Source organism: Ramularia collo-cygni (genome assembly GCF_900074925.1).
Source record: "Ramularia collo-cygni strain URUG2 genome assembly, contig: RCC_scaffold01, whole genome shotgun sequence".
Lineage (NCBI taxonomy): Eukaryota > Fungi > Ascomycota > Dothideomycetes > Mycosphaerellales > Mycosphaerellaceae > Ramularia > Ramularia collo-cygni.
Window position 1 is genome coordinate 2,816,286 of NW_019716255.1, and position 19,033 is coordinate 2,835,318.

At 52.5% G+C, this 19,033-nt stretch overlaps 7 protein-coding genes; 1 reads left to right on the top strand and 6 right to left on the bottom strand.

Annotated features, from left to right (window-relative positions):
* Positions 1-316: 316 nt before the first annotated feature.
* RCC_00949 (uncharacterized protein) lies at positions 317-720 on the bottom strand (the record flags this gene model as incomplete). XM_023766168.1 has 3 exons in its annotated part: positions 317-463; positions 519-655; positions 714-720. The coding sequence occupies 3 exons, from the start codon at positions 718-720 to the stop codon at positions 317-319; spliced, it is 291 nt and encodes a 96-aa protein (XP_023621936.1).
* A 2,764-nt stretch (positions 721-3,484) lies between these two features.
* RCC_00950 (uncharacterized protein) lies at positions 3,485-4,880 on the bottom strand (the record flags this gene model as incomplete). XM_023766169.1 has 3 exons in its annotated part: positions 3,485-3,539; positions 3,594-3,752; positions 3,805-4,880. The coding sequence occupies 3 exons, from the start codon at positions 4,878-4,880 to the stop codon at positions 3,485-3,487; spliced, it is 1,290 nt and encodes a 429-aa protein (XP_023621937.1).
* Positions 4,881-5,155: 275 nt separating this feature from the next.
* Positions 5,156-6,766, bottom strand: RCC_00952 (related to ribosomal assembly complex component Ipi3; the record flags this gene model as incomplete). Its single annotated transcript, XM_023766170.1, has 1 exon — positions 5,156-6,766. One exon carries the CDS (start codon positions 6,764-6,766, stop codon positions 5,156-5,158), a length of 1,611 nt encoding a protein of 536 aa, XP_023621938.1.
* A 450-nt stretch (positions 6,767-7,216) lies between these two features.
* RCC_00953 (related to lysophospholipase L1 and related esterases) lies at positions 7,217-8,761 on the top strand (the record flags this gene model as incomplete). XM_023766171.1 has 3 exons in its annotated part: positions 7,217-7,390; positions 7,442-7,890; positions 8,047-8,761. 3 exons carry the CDS (start codon positions 7,217-7,219, stop codon positions 8,759-8,761), a joined length of 1,338 nt encoding a protein of 445 aa, XP_023621939.1.
* A 436-nt stretch (positions 8,762-9,197) lies between these two features.
* Positions 9,198-9,792, bottom strand: RCC_00954 (probable ribosomal protein L37.e.A, cytosolic; the record flags this gene model as incomplete). XM_023766172.1 has 4 exons in its annotated part: positions 9,198-9,343; positions 9,453-9,524; positions 9,664-9,726; positions 9,789-9,792. 4 exons carry the CDS (start codon positions 9,790-9,792, stop codon positions 9,198-9,200), a joined length of 285 nt encoding a protein of 94 aa, XP_023621940.1.
* A 1,335-nt stretch (positions 9,793-11,127) lies between these two features.
* Positions 11,128-13,920, bottom strand: RCC_00955 (uncharacterized protein; the record flags this gene model as incomplete). Its single annotated transcript, XM_023766173.1, has 1 exon — positions 11,128-13,920. The coding sequence occupies one exon, from the start codon at positions 13,918-13,920 to the stop codon at positions 11,128-11,130; it is 2,793 nt and encodes a 930-aa protein (XP_023621941.1).
* Positions 13,921-17,810: 3,890 nt separating this feature from the next.
* Positions 17,811-18,821, bottom strand: RCC_12281 (uncharacterized protein; the record flags this gene model as incomplete). The annotated part of the gene is made up of 1 exon (XM_023766174.1): positions 17,811-18,821. One exon carries the CDS (start codon positions 18,819-18,821, stop codon positions 17,811-17,813), a length of 1,011 nt encoding a protein of 336 aa, XP_023621942.1.
* Positions 18,822-19,033: the final 212 nt, after the last annotated feature.

The window sequence follows — 19,033 nt, forward strand, 5'->3', positions numbered from 1 at the left end:
CAGGACGAGTCAAAAGAAGGGTGAGCGCCTTTGAGGAGGATCTCTGAATGCGTTCCGCTTAACTAGCAGCGGAGGTGCAGGAACATCTTGCATTTACCGGGAATGCGGCTTTCCACCTTGCATTCATGAGGAGCCTGTGTCAATGCGAGGCATTTTGAACGCTGCAATATGATATGAGCCAGTGCTGAGGCGCAGGCTGGATAAATAATGAACAACAGTAATCAAGGGACATCACTTCAAACATGATCAACTGTGATGTGGCTTTTCAGATATGATTGATTAGCCACAGCCAAGGCAATTCTTGGCACGCGGCTTCTCAGGCCTCTTCCAAGTCTGCCATGACCCAGTATATGTGGCCATCATCGTATCGTATGCGCTGGCGAGGGGCAGGATTGCGACAAGGCTTCGCTTCCCATTCTTGACCCATATCCCAGCTGTACTCATAGCCGGCCTCATCGAACACCTGGTACGAGTGTCAGCCAGCGGTTGTCTTCGTATATACCGTGAAATGTTCACACCTTTGCATGAACAGTCTCTCCACCATCTAGTATAGTCTTAATCATATCCTCCGACGGCTCCAGAAGCTTCCGCCTGAAATGGAATTCGTAATGAAGTCCCTCGGGTAACTCACCCGGATCTTCACCGAGCACGCTGTCTGTACGACTATCAGAATCGGAAATCTTCAAGATGCAAGTGAACGACGTCACACATACATGTCATGCCTTGTATGAGCTCACTGATGGACCTATATTCGTTCTCGGTGAATTGGCGGGAGAATKCGGCATAAGACCTTCTCAACTGGATGAAGAGCTCTCCGTTTTGACGATAGCCTTTTTTGGCCCATCCTCTTCCTCGGACGTTACGTCGGCTGAAACTTCTCATGGATGGAGGCGCGGTATCGGTGGAGAGTGAGCTCGGAGGTGTGGCGGCGAGGGTTAAAGGAACTAGAAGAGGGGTAAGATCTGCTCGAGAAACTCACCTCTTATACTCCGTTCCTAAGCCCAATAAGCTCAAGCCGGGTGCATGGAGCATGGAGCATGCCCGTTCTCGTTGCTGCGTTCCCGGCCCTTGCTAGGAGGTAAGCCCGATCGAAGCCTAGACACCTTCAAGGCTCGATAAGTCTACAATGTCAGGCTTGTCAAACAAGCCAAATAGACACAAAGTTCGGTGGCTTTGCGGATCTAGCATGCCATGGTGTGCACGAGTGACTGAACTCCAGCGGGAACCATGTTGACTGGCTGTAGAATAGATTATGAGAATTGACGACATTGATTAGACATTGATTCGGATGCTTGGAGCCGAATGGTCGCCAAATTTCTGAGGCGGACGAGAGGCCCAATTATCATCTTGATTCATTTGTTATGGATTGTACGGATATCTTCCGTTGTATGGCTAAATTGATGTTCAATGTAAAGAGTTCCAGCCTTTTTGTTGAAGTGAAGTTCGATTCAAAGAGCACGCTAAGGTCACGCTAACCGCGCCGACATCAAAAGCTAAAAGCACGGCCATTCGATTACATTTCTTCCAAGCGGAGCTGGCGTTGTGAGGAACACACTCCAACTCCGACACTTTCAATACCTCTATCTCGCGGACAGTCCAGCTGATAGATGGGACTCTTGGAGGTCCAGAATATATATTCAACTTGTTCCAGAGTCAGCCTTCAAACTAGCTCTAGAGCGATCTTGGGAGCCTGCCATCTATCATCTCGGTGGAAGACATCGTAGAGGTCGTCAAGAAGTTCTGGGGACAGTAGGGAGAACGTTTCGATAACTCATGAAGTTACAACCCATCTATGCTGTCGCTCCATTGTTGTAACGACCTCGCTCCGAGTGGAATTCCGCGAGTATCCCTTCCTGGCTCGCTCAGTGGGAAGTGCGTTCCCATAAACCAACCTACTGTCTCCAAGACGTTTTGACGTACGTCCCTGCGTATCGATCCTCCTGCGTTCCTCCATCGCATTATTTGACTACGGGCACAAGCTCAAATGATTTGGTCACCAGCTTCCTCTTCATCATCAGCGTCGTTAGACGCATCACCCAGCCGTGGCTCCATTCCGACAGCCCCTATGTTCGCAAAATGGTCAGCATATCGTTTCGATCACATCCCGCCCAGCAATATCTACCTTTGAACCGATCCTTCACAGGGAAGCTCTCCACTTCGGGCACGTTCCTCGGTGGGATGGAAGCCATCAGCTTTGTGGGCAAAGGCTTGAAGAATCGAGACTGCCGCGGTGTCGGACGAGGGAGGTTGATCACTGGGTACGTAATCGTTGGCACGTTATGGGCCGGCTGAGAATATTGTAGCTGATTGGGCTGTCTCAGGTATATATCGTCATCCGACCAGGRGTCTGAGGAGTCTCTAAACTCTTCGAATGGATTACTATCTGGCGTGACTCTCTCTGGATGTTCGATGTGTAAAGTCCTGCGTCGTTGCGAGTCTTTGGGAGATTGTGAGTTGAACACCTTCGCGATTGTATGCTCTAGCGGTGTCAGGGGTCCGACATCGCGAACGTCGGAGCAGACTGGTGGCTTGGGTTCTGTCACAGGAATTTCGACGTTCCGTTTGGGAAGTGAGCTTCTCCTTCTGCCGAACCAGAAGCCAGTGGGAAAGGGATCGCTTGTTGATAGCTCTGCTGCCCGCTCAAAGTCGTCGAGTGGTCGAAGTCTTTCCACGCTACCTTGGGCAGAGAATGGCCGTAGCAAAAGTTCACTTTGGGCAATGACGCATGTATCTGTGTTATCTTCTTCTCCGGTGACCGTCGCATCATCTTGAAGCGGTCTTGTGGCGTTTGATACGGAAGCTACCTACGCTTCTGAATCTTCTCGGCGAGGCGTACTGACTGCCGTCATCACTCCGAGAGTGTCGTCCTTTTGCGAGTGACCTTTTGAATTCGAGTCTCGAATGAGGGTAGACTTTGCGAATATGGCCCGGATTTGATCGCGATGCGACTGTCTCGGCGGCGTTCGAATCAGTGTCGCAGATTCGATTCGACGACGACTTATATTTGCAGGCGTTCGAGGCAAGCGAGGATCTGTGTCAAGGTCTGATTCGCTCGGCAATCTTGGATACTCGATTGAAGATGACACTGTATGACTGTCAGCAAGCTCAGTAAGGGAATAGCTGACATACGAGGTGGGTTGTTCTCATTCTCTCTGGTAGACGGCATGCTGTTTATGAGGAGGCGCGATCGTATGCTTGACAGTATAAGCGCTGAGGCTTGGGAAGTTCTGTTTTGAAAATCTACTGTCGCAAGGCAGCAAGTTGAAGTGGTGTTGAATTGGAGATAGATTGTGAGGAAGACTGCAATTGAGGATGAGCCGCATGTTGAGCAGCAAGAGCAGGTAGTCCACAACAAGTGGGAAGGAAGTCAAGACGGATCCACGCGGAAAGTGCTGCTCATTGATAAACAACTCGAAACGAAGGAACTTAGACACGGCCAGCGCTACAAAAGTGCATACACAAGCAGAGAACGCCAACTACCAAATCACCCTCTGCGAGCAGTTGGAATGCCCAACTTGCCTACCCAATCGACGTTCTCGCTGCAGAGACGTCAGTCAAAGCAAGAAGACTCCATGCAAAACAATTGTACTCACGTGATCCCAGGAGCCGAAACGGCCACCTCAGGGACAGCAGCGACACTGGGAATAGCCGCAGCAACCTCGGAGACTCCAGCAGCCATAGTCGGCATCAAGGCGGTGGATGTGCCCACATAGGTAGTGACTGTGCGGTACAAGGTCGACGTCGTCCTCACACTTTGTCAAGAATATCAGCATCGATATGTACATCGCAGTGGACAAAGCTTACGTGGATCTCGAGGTCGCGCTTGGGGTGGCTTCTAGCAGCGTCCTGGTGAGATAATTCGTCGCAGCAATGCTAGGAGTAGCAGATTCTCTGTTCGTGGTTTCGTACTCTGTCAGGTACTGCATTTCGAGATCTGTTGTCATGCGGAAGGTCGTCAGAGCTTCGGTGATGTTCGCAGCAAACGTTCCGATGATGACTTGGCTCAATCCCTGAATAGTGGTTGATATGTTGACATTTGTGGTATGAGTGGCGGTCTCCGTCAGAAGGGAAGTGCGCCAGACTTCGTACTGCCTGATACACTCCTCTGTGCCGTTCGCGTACAGAGCGCACACTTTCAACTCCACATCTTCTGGCGACAGACCCGCGGTGACAGATTGCCAGGGTGCTAAATAATATGTCGTAATTCTCTGAACAGTCGGTGCGGCAGTGATTAGAGCGGATGCTGAGTCTGAGGTGGCAGAAGCAGAGATCAATTCTGCAGTAGAAGTGGAGGCTACGTCCGTACCCACATTCACATCAGTAGGAGCAGCAGATATAGCGCTCGATGTGGCATTACTGGCGGCAGTAGGGAGCGCAAGCACGAATCCGTATTCTGTAGAAAAAGTGATATCCTGAGCGCAGTTCGTGACAGTGTACTTCTGCACAAGTCCGGTCAAGGTGGTGGCGCAGACCATCGTGCGTGTTGGGCTGTAGATCGTTGTACAGGTACCGCTGCCGGGTGGGATCGAAATGGAGTAGTTCCGGTACGGAGCTGATGTCGCCGAAGTGAGAGGGGTGACAGGAAAGAAGGCCTTGGGAGGAAGTTCGCAAAGGGTATATTGCGGGACGAAAGACGTCACAATCTGGCTCTCTTCCGTTATAGCTACTGGAGATGCACCCGGTGATGGTGTAATGAAAGTGAGGATCTCTGGAGCTGATGTTGTCGCGATACTGGCTGCGAGTGGTGTTGCTTCGACGGGTTGACCGACTTGTCTGCGCTCAATTTGAACGGCTTCATGCTTGTATTGGAGATGACGCGCCTGTGTCGGGATAGCGAGTGCTGCAATTAGAAGAGCCTCGAATGAATGGATGAAACCCATGATGGTGATGGRGAATCGAAGATGAGACAGATGGCCGTAAGTGTGCACCCAGTGCTTTACACCTGCTATGGTTGAATGTCTGAGGAGCAAGCCACCACTGTATGGATGTACGCTGGCATTCCTCGAGTGAAACGCATAACAAATACGTGGCGAAAAGGCGGGTATGCGGAATGCTGCTCGAGCATCTCTCCTTGACCCAGCTCTTCACCCGACTCCTTGCATAATGCCAAGCCTGTGGACCCCGTCCTCAGAAGACATTCACTGATCATTGTTGATCAATCTGATGACTCTTCTCCGCTCGAGCTGTCTTCATCGCTAGACCTCTCGCTCTCATCATCTTCCGAAGCGGCGCCATTGGGCTGTTTAACGCCACGCTTTGCCTGCCTTTGCTGCTCCCTCTTCTGCAATGCAGCCTTTTCGTCGGATAACTTCTCCATCTTCTCGAGGCTCTTCTTTTGAACCCTTCTCAGAGCTTCGATTTGAAGCCTCAAGCTAGCGTTTTCGTCGTGAAGCGAGCTTGTTCCAGAAGCTGCAGGAGCTTCATTCAAAGCGATGAAATCGCCATCGGCCTCCTCTTTCTGACCGTTCATCTGCACGCCACCAGTCTTTCCCCAAGATGCGAGCTCGCAGAGGCCTTCGTCCAATAGAGCGTCTGGGAAACATGGTGCGGTGAGAGAGGCCATGAAACTTGATTGTTCACTGCCGGGAGCAGAAGCGAGATCGCTGGGGAATCGGACACTGAGTGTATAATTCCCAGGCACGGCATCTGTGTCTGCAGAGTCGAAGGCGCCGAACTTTGGCTTGACAACGTCACTTATCTTCGTTCTCTTGCACAGTGAGTCTCGGTTGAAGCCAGTAACCGGCAGGAATTGAAGATTGTTCAGCGGACCTGGCAAAGGTAGCTGCGTCTGTGCTGCCACAAAGCTTCCTCGTGCCACATCCCAGCTGAGTATCGTTCCGGACTTGTGTCCTGAAATGAGGGTGCTGCCATCGAACGACACGCTGAGGCTCAACGCGGATCCGTGCGACGACTCGGGTAGCTTCCACCTTGAAGATGCAGGGGGCTGTACAGGCTCGGTCGGGTTGCCACCATTCTGCACCGCATCGATAATGCTGTCCTGAGATGCGAAAAGGTCGAGTTGCTGAAGACTGCCATCTTCATATCCTACATACGCTGCACGATCGGCTGGGTCGAGAGCAGTACAGAGGGGTACCCCTGGAAGAAGGTATGTGCGAATCAAGTTGCCTGTGTGATAGTCCCAGATCATACAAGACTTGTCCTTTGACGTGGAGACGGCAAAGTTGCAATTCGACACGCTGTGGCCTAGAACGATCGATGTGACCTCGGATCGATGGAGCGAGAACGTTCGTAGTGGTGCAACTCCATTGGCATTGGAAAATGAAAGCAGCGCCGGGAGAGACCAGACGTGAATCGTAGAGTCCTTGGATGCGGAGAGTAAGAAATTGGAACGCGCATCGACGACCAATCCAGTGACAGGCTGCAAATGGGCCTGATTTGTCGTAACTTGTCGTCCCGTACACGTTTCCCAGAGGAATATTCTTCCTTCGACAGTTCCAATGATTAGAACAGTATCGTCACATGCAAGCGTGATCGAGCCGATTCTTTCTGTGAATGGCACCGTAGCTTCATGGTTTCCTTTCTCTCGATTGTAGACGTGTACGACTGCTTTGTCTGCCTGTGCAGCGAAGACGTGACTTTCGCTGACAGCCAAGCAGTTCGGCAGTGTGGCCGACTTCTTGTAGAGAGATCGCTGCGCAGAAAGCGGTTGGAACTCGTGTAGAAAGATGGCGGCGTCTTTGGGCACGTTCGGCCCAGGCGCCTTTGCGGGCACGCCTATCGAGGCGATGAAATGCTCTGTGAGCATCAAGGCTGTTGGCGAGATATCTCACCTTTTCTTGTTTGGTGGCATTTTGGCAGCGAAAAAAAGCTGGAAAGCGAGATGGCAGTGACGTCCTAATTGGGCCTAGCGGGAAGCCATCTCATCTCACATTTCGTCTCATCTCATCTCGTCAATGTTTTGCCTCTTGGCCTACGCCTTGGAATTGGTACTGTATCTCCTACATCTTATACCATTAGTGGTCCAAGAACCATTTCTTCTTGAGACGCGTTGCTCTCGAGACGACGCTTCCGGACATACAGTGATGTATCAATTTAGCCGGCAAGTGGTCAATATTGCCTTCCCCTCCTTCACCATCAACAGCATTGCAGCCTGAATGGATTTCGGAACAAGAGTTTCCATTTCATGCCGATTCAAGACGAAGGTGCTGTCTGCGTTACCTCTCGCGTTGTTGAGTCTCCGTTCTTCATCTTCAGTATGATCATCTCCAAACACATCCTATCCTTCTTCACGTGGGCAGTCCTCTGCTCGGCAACGACAAAATTGTTGAGTCGAGACAATGAACATGGTCCCTTTGAGGGACATTGGGTAGATGCCTGGGCTGCTATGCCACAGCTCACGGAGCCCGCTAATCTTCCTCCGCCTCCATTCGTGAGCCCAGACATTTCACGTTCAGTCACGACTAGAGTTGACACTGAACAGAATTCCACGGACCTCGTGTTCTTCAACACTACAATTAGACAGACTCTCCGCATAGTAGCAAATGAATCAAACTACCAGATGCGCATCCGGCTGTCGAACGCCTTCGGACTCGTGGAGCTGCCCATCACGTCTCTAACCATAGCCATTCCAACCGAATCTGACAATCGCAATCTCACTGGATCTAGTTCTATCGATATCACATCTCTTCAACACGTTACATTCTCAGGAAACAAGAGTATCGTGGTCCCTCCTGGCGCAATCGTAGTCTCGGATCCACTTGCTGTCGAGGCTTGTCAGATCGTCTCCCTCTCCCTATATCTGGCTTCAGGCCAACAGAGTCAGGCTATAACGTCTCATCCGGGGTCTCGGACCACCTCATGGATGAGCAGAGGCGACCATACGCTCGCTGAGAACCTGACGGACGCCAGCACCACGAGCGTCGCGCATTGGTGAGTGGAAATTACAAAGGAGAAACTCGCTTGGTGATATTGGCGTTCTGGTTATTGACAGCAAATCCGACATTTCCGATGCCTCTGCTCATTTAAAGCGTGTCCAAGAACGTGTGGCATTTGCATCTTCCTCCTACATCGCTAATGCCTCGCTAGGTACTACATCTCTGCAATCGAGGCCTGGCAACCACCCTCTCACTCAGCTTTCGTGCTCGTAGGAGACAGCATCACAGACGGGAGAGGAAGCGACACTAATGGCAACAATCGCTGGCCGGATCTCCTTCTTGATCGAATGGCTGTCTCTTCCCCTGGTATCAGTGTCATCAACCAAGCCGCAGGCGGAAATCGTGTGCTAGCCGATGGCTTGGGACCGAGCGCCCTCTCTCGAATTGAACGTGATGTCTTATCGCACTCTGGAGTGCGGTATGTTCTTCTGTTTGAAGGAGTCAACGATATAGGCACAGGAGACATTTCGCCATCAGCACAAGGACAGATTGGTGATAGGTTGATACAGGCCTACCGACAAATTATCACGCGCGTCCACGCTATGCAACTTCCGATATTCGGAGCGACGATTACTCCTTTTGGTTGTGATAACACGACAATTCAGCCGTATTCTGATCCGGAAAGAGAGAAGACTAGGCAGAGGATGAACGAGTGGATACGTGAAAGCGAAGGAAGGCCAGGYGGCTTTGACAAGGTGGTAGACTTCGACAAGGTGCTGAGAGGACAGAATGTCTCCAAGTTGGATAGCAGGTATGATGGGGGTGACTGTCTGCACCCGAATGTTGCAGGCTACACGGCATTGGCGGAGGCTTTTCCCTTGGGGATTTTCGAGGAGTATCGAGAAGGCGTGAACGGATATGTCTAGGCCTGGTGAGCTTGGACCGTACATCCTGTCAAAGCTGATTGTCGCTGGCCTGAACCATCGATAGTGTTATATGGGCGTGATGTCAGCGCTTCGAGCGATTGAGTCGAGTCTGCTCCGTATAGAGTCATGCTGCAAACATCGTGGTAGTCCGCCTGCCAAATTAGCTCTCATCGCCTTGCAAACATTGGCTACCCCATGGCGTGGGAGAGAAAGAGATGGAAGATGCATGGATTTGACGCTCAAATTCGCCTTTCACTCATAATCTTGGTCTCAGCTACTCGGCATAAACCGCGCGCAGCAGCTTTATCCATCATGGCCACGCTTGTTGCTGACTGGCACTTTTTGATGAGACCGACCTGTATGCAAAGCCTCGATTCCGCCAAACTCCAGCCGTCCCAGCTCATGCACTACTTCCATTCCTCATGTGTCTTGTCATTTATGCGGCGGCGGTCTTGGCACCACGAGCACCCTTGGGTGTGCCCTGCTGGAAGCCGTTGCTGAACTTGCGGGAAACGAGCTTGAGGGAGCGCATGCGGCCGGTACCGGTGGTCTTTCTCCGCTTAGCCTTCTCGCCCCAGTTGTCTGTGGAGTGTGTTAGTGCTCGTGCTCCGCGGCTGACAAGATTCGATGGTCTGCGCAGTCGCTTCTACTCGAGAGGCGGGAAGGGCAGAGTCGAGAGGAGTGCACATACACTTTCTGACGCTCGCGCTGGGGTATCCGCAGTTGGAGCAGGTGTTCTTCTGCRCGTGCATGGAGCGGCGGCCTGGATGTCACAATCTCAATCAGCATTTGTCCTCGGATTGTTGCCCCAATTGATCCCAGATTGCTCCATTCCTTTCTCTCTCCATCTCCCTCGTGATCTTCTCCAAGCCTCCTCTTCCGATCGTATCGTGGTCACATACCGCAGCGTCTGCACAGAACGTGCGACTTGTTGTGGCGCTTTCCGAAGCTGGACGTTCCCTTCGCTGTAGTGTGCAGTCAGTATCCTGTCCGGCAGTATTCGAATACAATGCGGGCGCAAACGTACTCATTTTGGCTGTTTTGTCCTGATGTTAGTTGGGGTCGGTGTCGGAAGCCCTGGCGCTGAAGTGGAATTTGTCGRAATGGACGCCAAGAGGAAGGTGCACACGGTTAAACTTCGGGATCAGCCACGCCTGGAGCGACATCCCCATCCCACGACCGCACCTCTTCACCGGCAGTGCATCGCCCGCAGCATACTCATCAATGTCGTGACGAGGAAATGGCTGGATCTATGAGGAACCAGCTTTTGCTACCGTGCACTGACGGGACCTTCTCCCGGCTCTGGAACTCACATCGAGGCAAAATCTCATTTTCCAAAGTAACTGCACCTGCTATTCAGCTTTGAAGTAGCCTAGTTGTCAGACAAAGCGTAGCTCGGTGCAGACGCTATTAGCCAATGTACCATCCCACTCGTGCATACGGCAATATACCGAGTTTTCCGCTCTGTTTTTTTTTGTTCATGGTTGTTAGRGGGATTACAAACTCTTTTTCGTCTGATGCAAAGAGCACTGTCCATTCACAAGGCCACGATACAAGGCTTTAGTGCCCACGGGGGTAGGAAGCTCGCCGACTGGATATTCCTGTATGCGGGACACCCTCTGCATCAGGGCCATATCAAGTCAAGTAGAAGGTCAAGAGGTGGGCGATGGGCTCAACCCAAACCCTAACCCTAATATCACTTCGATGGAGCTATTTATCACCCCCGCAAAGTTCMCGATTTCACTCTTTGTGGGGAGCGGGAGCTTGAACCACGATAGCATTGTAACGAGCGTACACAACCGAGATTTGAGCTCGGGAGTGTTAGGCGCGTCACAGAGACTGAAACCGTTGCAAGATTTGGGGCGGCCACTTGAGCACGAGTCGAGGGCATGTTGAAACAGCGGAGAAATATCAAGGAACGGCGTCAATAGCCTGTCCGAATATATTCCTTACCGCTTGACAAGCAAATGTATTCAATACTGCGCGCAGTCACGATAATCAAATTGATAAAGCCCACAGTACACAGTATACACACAAGAGAAAGTAATCGAACTATTGAAGTGGATTCGCTTCATTTCCAAACCACTCTATGGCACATTACACGCGCAACACATGCAAGCCGCCCACTTGCTTCTATCTGTCCATCGCTATGCTGCTCATGTCACATTACACATCATTTCCTGCATCTCCCGTGTTCAGGCATTGCAGTGCCGTATACCCAAGACCAGCTCTGAGGTAGTTGTAGGAGACAAAATATCCGCGCAGTTTTGTATATGAAGCTCAAATCGATGAGATTCTATCGGCATACAATGCCGGAAGAAAGGAAGAAGGAAAGATGAAGAGTGCCTCTGTCAGAAAGGCTCCGATCAGACGCTACCGCCAACACTAGTTCCATTGGCCAAGTTCAAAGAAAGGTTGTCGAAGTTGCAGGTGATGTCATTTCCCAGAGAGATGTTGCGGGCATCGGCGGTTGAACCACTGTCGGTCGGTCCTTTCTGGAAGAAAGCCTGCAGATTTTCCTGCGCTGTTGCAGCATGGTCGATCTGACTGGAGACTTGCAAGACGTAGAGAACGACAATACGAGCAAAGTCGAGCTGCTCACCAGCTCCGATGGTGGACGTTGCACTCGATGAGGTGCTGGTCGCGCCTTGTCGACGACGGAGACCTGGAGTGACAACACCCCGAGCGAGGTCTCGTCTGCTGGATTTGCCGTTGAAAGTAACCAGTGCATTCTGTGTCGAGCAACTCGAATCCGAGCTGGAGAATAGACCAAGGACGCTTTGAGCGTCGAGAGGAATGCTAAAGTTGCCATTGGCGTCTTCCAATAATCGAGGAATGGCGTCGCCCACCGTCGCGTTTGTGACAGAGCCAATGGAGGTCGTGGTGCAGCCCGTTGYCGAGTAAGTCTGACACGATGTCCCTGTATATCCATTCACACAAAGGCACTCGCAGAAGCCGTTGGCGCTGAGTATGTTTGTACCTCCATTATCGCAGGTGACTTTCTGCTCGCATTGTCCCAATGAACTAGCGCTAGCGCTGGCATTGGAGCCGTTATTCTCCTGGTTTGGGAGGACAACGACAAGCAGGACTGGCACGACAACTGCAGCAGCGACGAGCATGAGGAGGAGGATCAGAAGCAGGACGAAGAGCCAGACAGGCATGCCACAGCATGTTCGTTTTGGCCTCCTTTGTCCAGCGTCGCTGTCACTGCCGAGAGAAGAATGTCTCATCATCCGTGACCACCTCCCAAAACTGGCTCCTTTCTCGGCGCGGCCATCAGGACTCCGTACATCACCAGCTGGATATACGCTCATACCCGAGCTGCGAACAGAGCGCCTTTTTTCGTCGTCGCGTGCACCATCTATCCAGTTCATGCCCAGTCGACTGGCCGTTCGACCTCGGTCAAGGTTCGACGCCAATCGTGTCGCGCGCCTGATGAGTTCTGGCAGACTTGAGAGTGATCCACGGGCTTCGGCAACACGTACTGCGTCGACATCCAGACGTGGTGGTCGTTTTCTGCCAGACATCCCGCCTGTTGGAGCTTTGAGCTCTTCGGCTTCCTTCTCGCTGATGGCGCCGCCTTTTTCGAGGCTACGGAGTATGCCTTCCACACGCGGATCTACAGCCGGTGCAAGAGGTGAACGAGCAATCGAGCGAGTGGGATTGAGTTCGTGGGACAGTGCCGCGAATTCTTTCGATGGTTTGCGCACAACACCATTCCGTGGTGGGGTGTTCCCTGATGAAGGAGTTCGGAATGGCTTGGCTGCGGTGGGCGGAATGCCATCGCTCGCCTCGGCTTTGGGTCCGTTCCCCACATCCTCCTCTATTGCAGAGGCCGGCACAGCATTCTGTCCAGCCTCGCGATCAACGTCACTAGCCCCTGGCTGAGTTTGCCCTTCGAGCTTGTTTTTTGCATTAGTTCTCGCTCGTTCGATCTCGCTCATCGAGCTACGCGGCAGTACCGGCAGAGCAGCCGGATCGACATCGCTACTGCTGACTTTCCTCTCGCTGCTCTTAACATTCGTCAGCGTTGGCCGGCGTTTCCGGCCAAGGCTGGCTTGTCGTATGAGCATAATTTCGGGACTTGTCGAGTCTCTATTGGGTTGATCAACAGCTTCCTGCATTCTCCCAGGTCCTAGTGCTGGCTCAATTGGACTCTCCACGAATGAGTCCTCCGAGGACGAAGCCAGATCCGGCCTACGAATACGTGGTGCTTCAAATCCAATCGGGATGGCATTACTGCTCGCAACCGAAACCTTGCTATCGTGACCGGATAGATGGGAGCCGGTACCACGGAAGCTCCCTGTGCGAACGCTACTTCTCATGCTATCTGTCTCTTCGACGATGGGATGCACTGGACCAACTTGGGGGTAAAAGCTGGATGTGCCTCGTCTAGCTGATGGCGGCGGTCCGAGGGGTGGCCTCTGGTTCGCTTGTCCATACACGACCTGCCTCGGTGCCTGTGGTGTTGAGTAATGTCCAGACATAGCTTGAGGACCATTTGCGTGCGGTGAAGGTCTGCTGGGTGGTGGATAGCTCGGCGGTGGAGCATAGCTGTAGCTTTCCCCATTCCAATGGCCATTCCCATGATGAGGATTGGGGCCGCCTTGGTAATACTGTCGGTTTATTGGCGAGGCATGCGGGCCTGCTTGAGATGGAGTATGCGATGGAGCAACATGCCTTCGTTGATCATCGGGTCGTTGTGGTCTCCTTGGTGGGGTACGTAGCGTCTGAGGTGATAGAGTCGCTGGAGCTTGTAGCGGGGGCGAGGCCAGCGGCCACTCTTCGGGCATATTGTGTTCATTTTGCGACGAATCCCACGCGGAGGATTGCGCATGCGATGGGTGGAAATGCTGCTGATTGGCTCCTTGTGGGAGATTCATGGCTGAGGGAACGTGTGTGCGTTCTCGTGCAGAAGAAGGATGCGCTGGTCGTGGTAGGCGGCTGKGTTGTCGGTAGTCGTGATAGTCGCCGTCGCCGTGATAGTTGAGACTCGGATCCTGGTAGTACGCTGGATCCTGACTGTAGTCGTATTGGTAATCGGGGTGATAGTTCTGGCCGTGGTGGTAGTCGGAGTCTTCGTAATAATAGTCCGAGTAGTCGGAGGCATAGTTGGAGTGGCCGGCGCCATATCCTTCAGGATAATGTGGGCGACTCATGGCCACCGCTCGTCGAGTGACGGGCTGTGCGACACTGCTCGGTGGAGATGTCTATCCCGAGCGCTGGGCAAGGGTTCTGTCGTGCAGCTGTCCGTCGAGGACGCTGTGAGCCAGTGAATATCGTGCTGGGCATGCAGTGTTCGTATTGCGGCCGGGACCTGCGTTCGGCGCTGTTCGTTGCCGCGTGGTCCAATGTTTGCGCGGAGCACCAATGGATGTTGCTCCGCAAGGAGATCTCGTCAAGAGATACGTGAATCGAAAGTGGCTGGCTGACTGGCTCTACCGCAGGACGTGGATCGCGTGGCGGGTGGTGTAACGTAAGGACYGTGAGCCTGCGTGGCTTGCTGCATGCACCGACGTGCTACACGCCCACGTTGTCTTCGCTCGAGGCCGACGCGGCCAAGAGGCCCGGAGAGCGAGACGAAAAAAGTTTGGAATCTGACTGTGCCAGAGCGAGGGAAAATGACGCCGCCAGTTCCCAGCTCGCGTGGGAAGTGTGGAGGATGCCCCGCCGGTTGTGAAGCCGTTCACCGTTCACGCCTTTTCTGCAGCTACCGTACCTCTCCCGCTCCAACAGTGAGACCTTGCTCTTCCCCCTGGGCCTCCCGAGAGTCGCCGTCCAGCTTCAAACGAGTGTGGTTGGTGTTGTTGTGTTGTGGGAGGGCGGCCAACGGTGCAGCCTCGTGCCAATGCGGGGCGAGCGGGACAAACACACTAAAAATTACCTGGACGCGTTGCGGTGCGCTGCTTTCGCGATATTCTCACAACAATCGGCCAGTGTGGGAGGTGCGCTGATGTTGGCACAAAAGAACGATACAACCAGCAGAGCACACCCTGGGAAAAGATGGCCGCAGCACTGCCCTTGGACATGGGTCAGTCGCACCGCGAATCATTGCTCAACAGCCTGGCTGTGTTGGGTGGGCAGTCCGTGTTTCACGTCGCACAGCCCGCCACGATCAGTCCCTGGAAAGGTGCTACTGTTTCACACAGCGACAACACTTCGCCAAACACTCCAGTCTGGTCTTCGTGTGGAGAATGGCTGGATCTGTTCCGTCGGGGAGCTCCAATGCTCCATCATCTGAGCTTTTCCAAGATTCGAACAAATCCGCGCGCTCAAATTTGGCACCCCGACTGTGGACCGTGCCGTTGGTTGCGCCAATACGAATCAACAGCTTCTCAGCTCGACAGGGATCACATGGATCTATAGTACCAATTTCTTGGCAGTCCGACCAGCATGATTCAGGACAATCAGGCTTTCGAAGCTCTCTTCAATCAAAGACACCGCGGCGGACCCGGAGACGCGTATTTCTGTCGGCATCGTGGTGTATGGAACAATGCGCGAAACAAGTGGCTTGTGAACATCCATTGCGCACTCAACACAGAGCTAGGGCAGTGCTACGCGATCTCGTACCACGTGCTTCGCCGTTGCTGTCTTGGATCTCGCTGGACTCAAACTGCCTTCACGGTGAGGTAACGGAGCAGTCCATCTCTTGCGATGCTTGTGTTAAGACGTGGTCGCTTGATGAGAATACTGACGCGATGTACGCATTTAGATGATGATGTATGTCGGTTGAATCTCCGCACCGAGTCATTGACCACGCAACTTGAGGCTTCCGTAGCCCTGCAAAAGAACCTGAATGCTTGAGGCAAAAGAGCTTGCAAGAGTCAAGGCTAATGACGTGGGTTGTTGCTGTCCCGGCATGTCTCCAAATTGCCGTAGCAGCACTCATCTCGACCCTCGGAGCCACAGCTACCAGGTGTGATTGCACAGCGGAGACCGTTTCATGTGCGTTTAGAAGAATCAATGGCCCGCGACCGGAACCGGGATTCGCTTCCGCTTCCTTCTTCCTGTGCTTCGAACGATGCACATGCGAACCACATCTGCTTCGTAATTTATCGTATATACAGCATGGACCATCGCCGAATGTCGCTCGTTGGATTTTGACTCGTGTGGGCTCCTCTGGTGTGCCACTTTGGCAACGAATTGGACGCACTAGGCTTCTCGAACAATCGCAAATCGAAACGGCAGTGGAGACTCCGTGTGGGTGGGTAAAGTCAAACGGAGCGCCATTCCGATATGGTGACACGCCGCAGGCTACAATGTCTTTGCGGCGGAAGATCCAAGGCCCACTTTCGCAAATTTTTGCGGCCGTTGGCTCGCCACCAATGCATGAACGTCAAGATGCTCGCAAGGGTTTCGTGGGTGTTGAAAAGTCTCCGGTGCATAGAGAGGCTGTATACGCACGTGGTTGAGCTGTTCGACGCAGACATCTCGTGACGCTGTGCTCTGGACAAAACCCCTCTCTGGCGATACAATAAAATCGACACACCTTTCAGCCGCTTTCTCGCTCGCGAAACCGTAATCATTCCTGTCGCGCAACGCCTTGGATTTGGCTTAGCCGCAAAGTTCGAAACACTCACTGCACTTGGAGCCATCAGTCGTTGTAGCTGCCATTTCGTTTGATCAACCGCGCATCTGCGAGCAGGATCAAGGCAGCAGATATCGCGCTCCGTTGCATGGTTTGCAACTCGCAAATGCCACCTAGCCCGATCTCTGTCGGTGGATGGTTCTACACGAAGCCTTCTTGTATGTTAAGAAGGATGCCTTCTCTAAAGAAGCTTTGATAACGAGTGCGATTGCTCGTGGGAGGCAAATATTTGGCCCATCTGCTGAAACCAAAATGGATCTGATCCCCACATTTCCCTTCTACAGCGCAGCATAGGTCTGTCTATAAGTTCTAATCTCCGCATTACCGAGGTGCGAAAATGTGTAGTGTGTTGATGACATAGCCATTATCTTGAAAGACGATGATCCGAATATTTCCACCCCGAGTGATGATCGTGTAAGGTATTGAGATATACAGAGAGCCCCATCGTCCTCTTCCAGTATTGCGGTATTCACCACCCCCAAGCATTTCCAACTAGTTGGTTAACCCCGAATCTCTGGTTGATGAACCACTCATCCAAAAGAGGAGTTGCCGCATCCGAGTTGACCTTGTATTGCTTGCGTTGCAAATGCCACCTGACCTGATCATCCTTGACAGATGGTTGTGCACGAAGCCCTCTTGTATGATGAAAGAAAGATACCGTCTCGAAAACCGTCTCTATTACCAGCTCAGCTTCCACTGGAAGTTGCTAAAATCATCCGGGAAGAAGGTCCTCAGAGCTGGTAAAACTGTCGATTCCTCTCATCATAAGAAATGGCAGCTCGTCTGAACGATAGCTATGCTAGCTTGCGAGGCGCCCCTCATTTACTTTAGTAAAGCGTCGCCTACAGAGCATCCCTGTCCGCTCCTCCGTGTCGATGGCAGGATGTCCGAGTCTGTCTCTCTTCGCCTGTCGTGTCGCACGAAACAGACCACTCTTAGTCTGAGGAGGACGGGCCGGCGATCTAAAGTGTTCTTGTCCCAGTCCTCTTGCGTTACATCTACCGGGGATGTAACGCAATACGTGGGCAACAGTCCAGGTGCGGAGCCCGGCATGAGGAGCGCAGCAATCGCTAGGAGATGCAGGAATGAGTATTGGGTTGTTCTTGACGAGAGCGCGTACAACGACGTCGACGAACGTGCGGCAGTTGCAGGATTCGATTTGTTGGTCCATGTGACTATCCTGCGACCGTTCTGAAGACGGGGAGATGGGACTTTGTTGAACTTTCTTGTAGTCAATCGACGACGACGCTCGTGAATAGTTACCTGCAAGCACAAATGGATGCAGCCGTGCGCGAACTCAATTGTCTCGCCTCATGACGTCTTCTTGATTGTGTTCCAATCGACTGGTACCGTTGGAGCGGCAGCGTACGATGTCGTTGGGCTCTGATATCTTCAGGTACCGTGGCATCAGCTTCCATTACAGCAGACTCGTGGACGTCGAAATCCCCACAAAGCACAGTTTCATGATTTGTCGTCCGATGTCCTCGTTTCCCTCAACTTAGCCAGCGCTCTCAATTGTGTAACGCGGAAGCGACATGCGCTGACAGTCCGATTCGGCAGTGCTACAGCGATGGTTTCAAATGTCGCACCAGTAGCGTGCCTCTTTAGAAGAATAGCATCTTCCCCAGCCGTCCACAGCTCGGGAGTTTTTCTCCGAGGCTTTTGTGCTCTCACCTTGAGATAGTACCAACGATTACTAGCCCCGCTAACTGTCCGACCGGGTAGTTGAGCAACAATTGCTCTCCATGTCACCCCGCTACATTTCGTCGACAGCTTGGCATCCTCATGGGGCTCCCAAGGGGAGTTCTGTATCATCGCGAACCCCAGGACTCGCAATCGTGTCTCGATCGCATGAAACGAGCGAGACAATCGTTTTGAGATTTCTCCTAACGCGAGCTTCTCGATGACGCGTAGTCGATGAAGCTCTTCATCCTCCTCTGCTGTCCACCCCGTGAGACTAGGAGAGCCTTCGATTGAAGCGTTTCTGATTTTTTGGAGCTTGTTGACCAACGATTTACGACTACGGTCAGGGAAAGCCGCTTCAATCTGGGCACTACTGCTCTTGGAATTCATCATTTCATGGAGCAGCTGGACATCCTTTTCGGACCAGCGCTTTGCAGCATCGGTCAGGCGAGCAAAGTCGGGGCGCTGTCTCCGGAGGGAACTCAGTTTGAACTCAGTAGCACCCAGCGAACGGCCCAAGTCCTTGGCGATGACTTCCGTCTTGACTCCAGCAAGTCGAAGCTCGCAAAGCTTCTCAGCTTCTTCAGCGGTCCACCTCTTTTCGCAGAATGGACCGGAAGTACTGAAATTATGTCGTTGTCCCGTGACAAACCAGAGTCTTCTGCTGCGAGATGTATGATCGGACTGAGCTGGTCCTAATGCCTTCTGTACAGGGCATCGTGGCGTGAATAAATTGATTTGGGCGCCAGTGAGTCGCCGTAAAGCAGTTTTGAAGGGTAGCTTTAGCATTCCATCGACGCAAGGCTCTAAGCGTCGTAAATCGTGTCGAATGGTATTGTTTTAGGTGTTGTAGAGTGCGGTCACTGGACAACAAGACGTGTGGTTGTCGCGCGAAAGACGGGATCCAGGGAGCGGGATTTAGCGGGACCCACTTGCCGAAGACCTACCCGAAGTAAGAATGATGCTTGCCGCCACATGCTGCAATAAAATACGATTTCCTC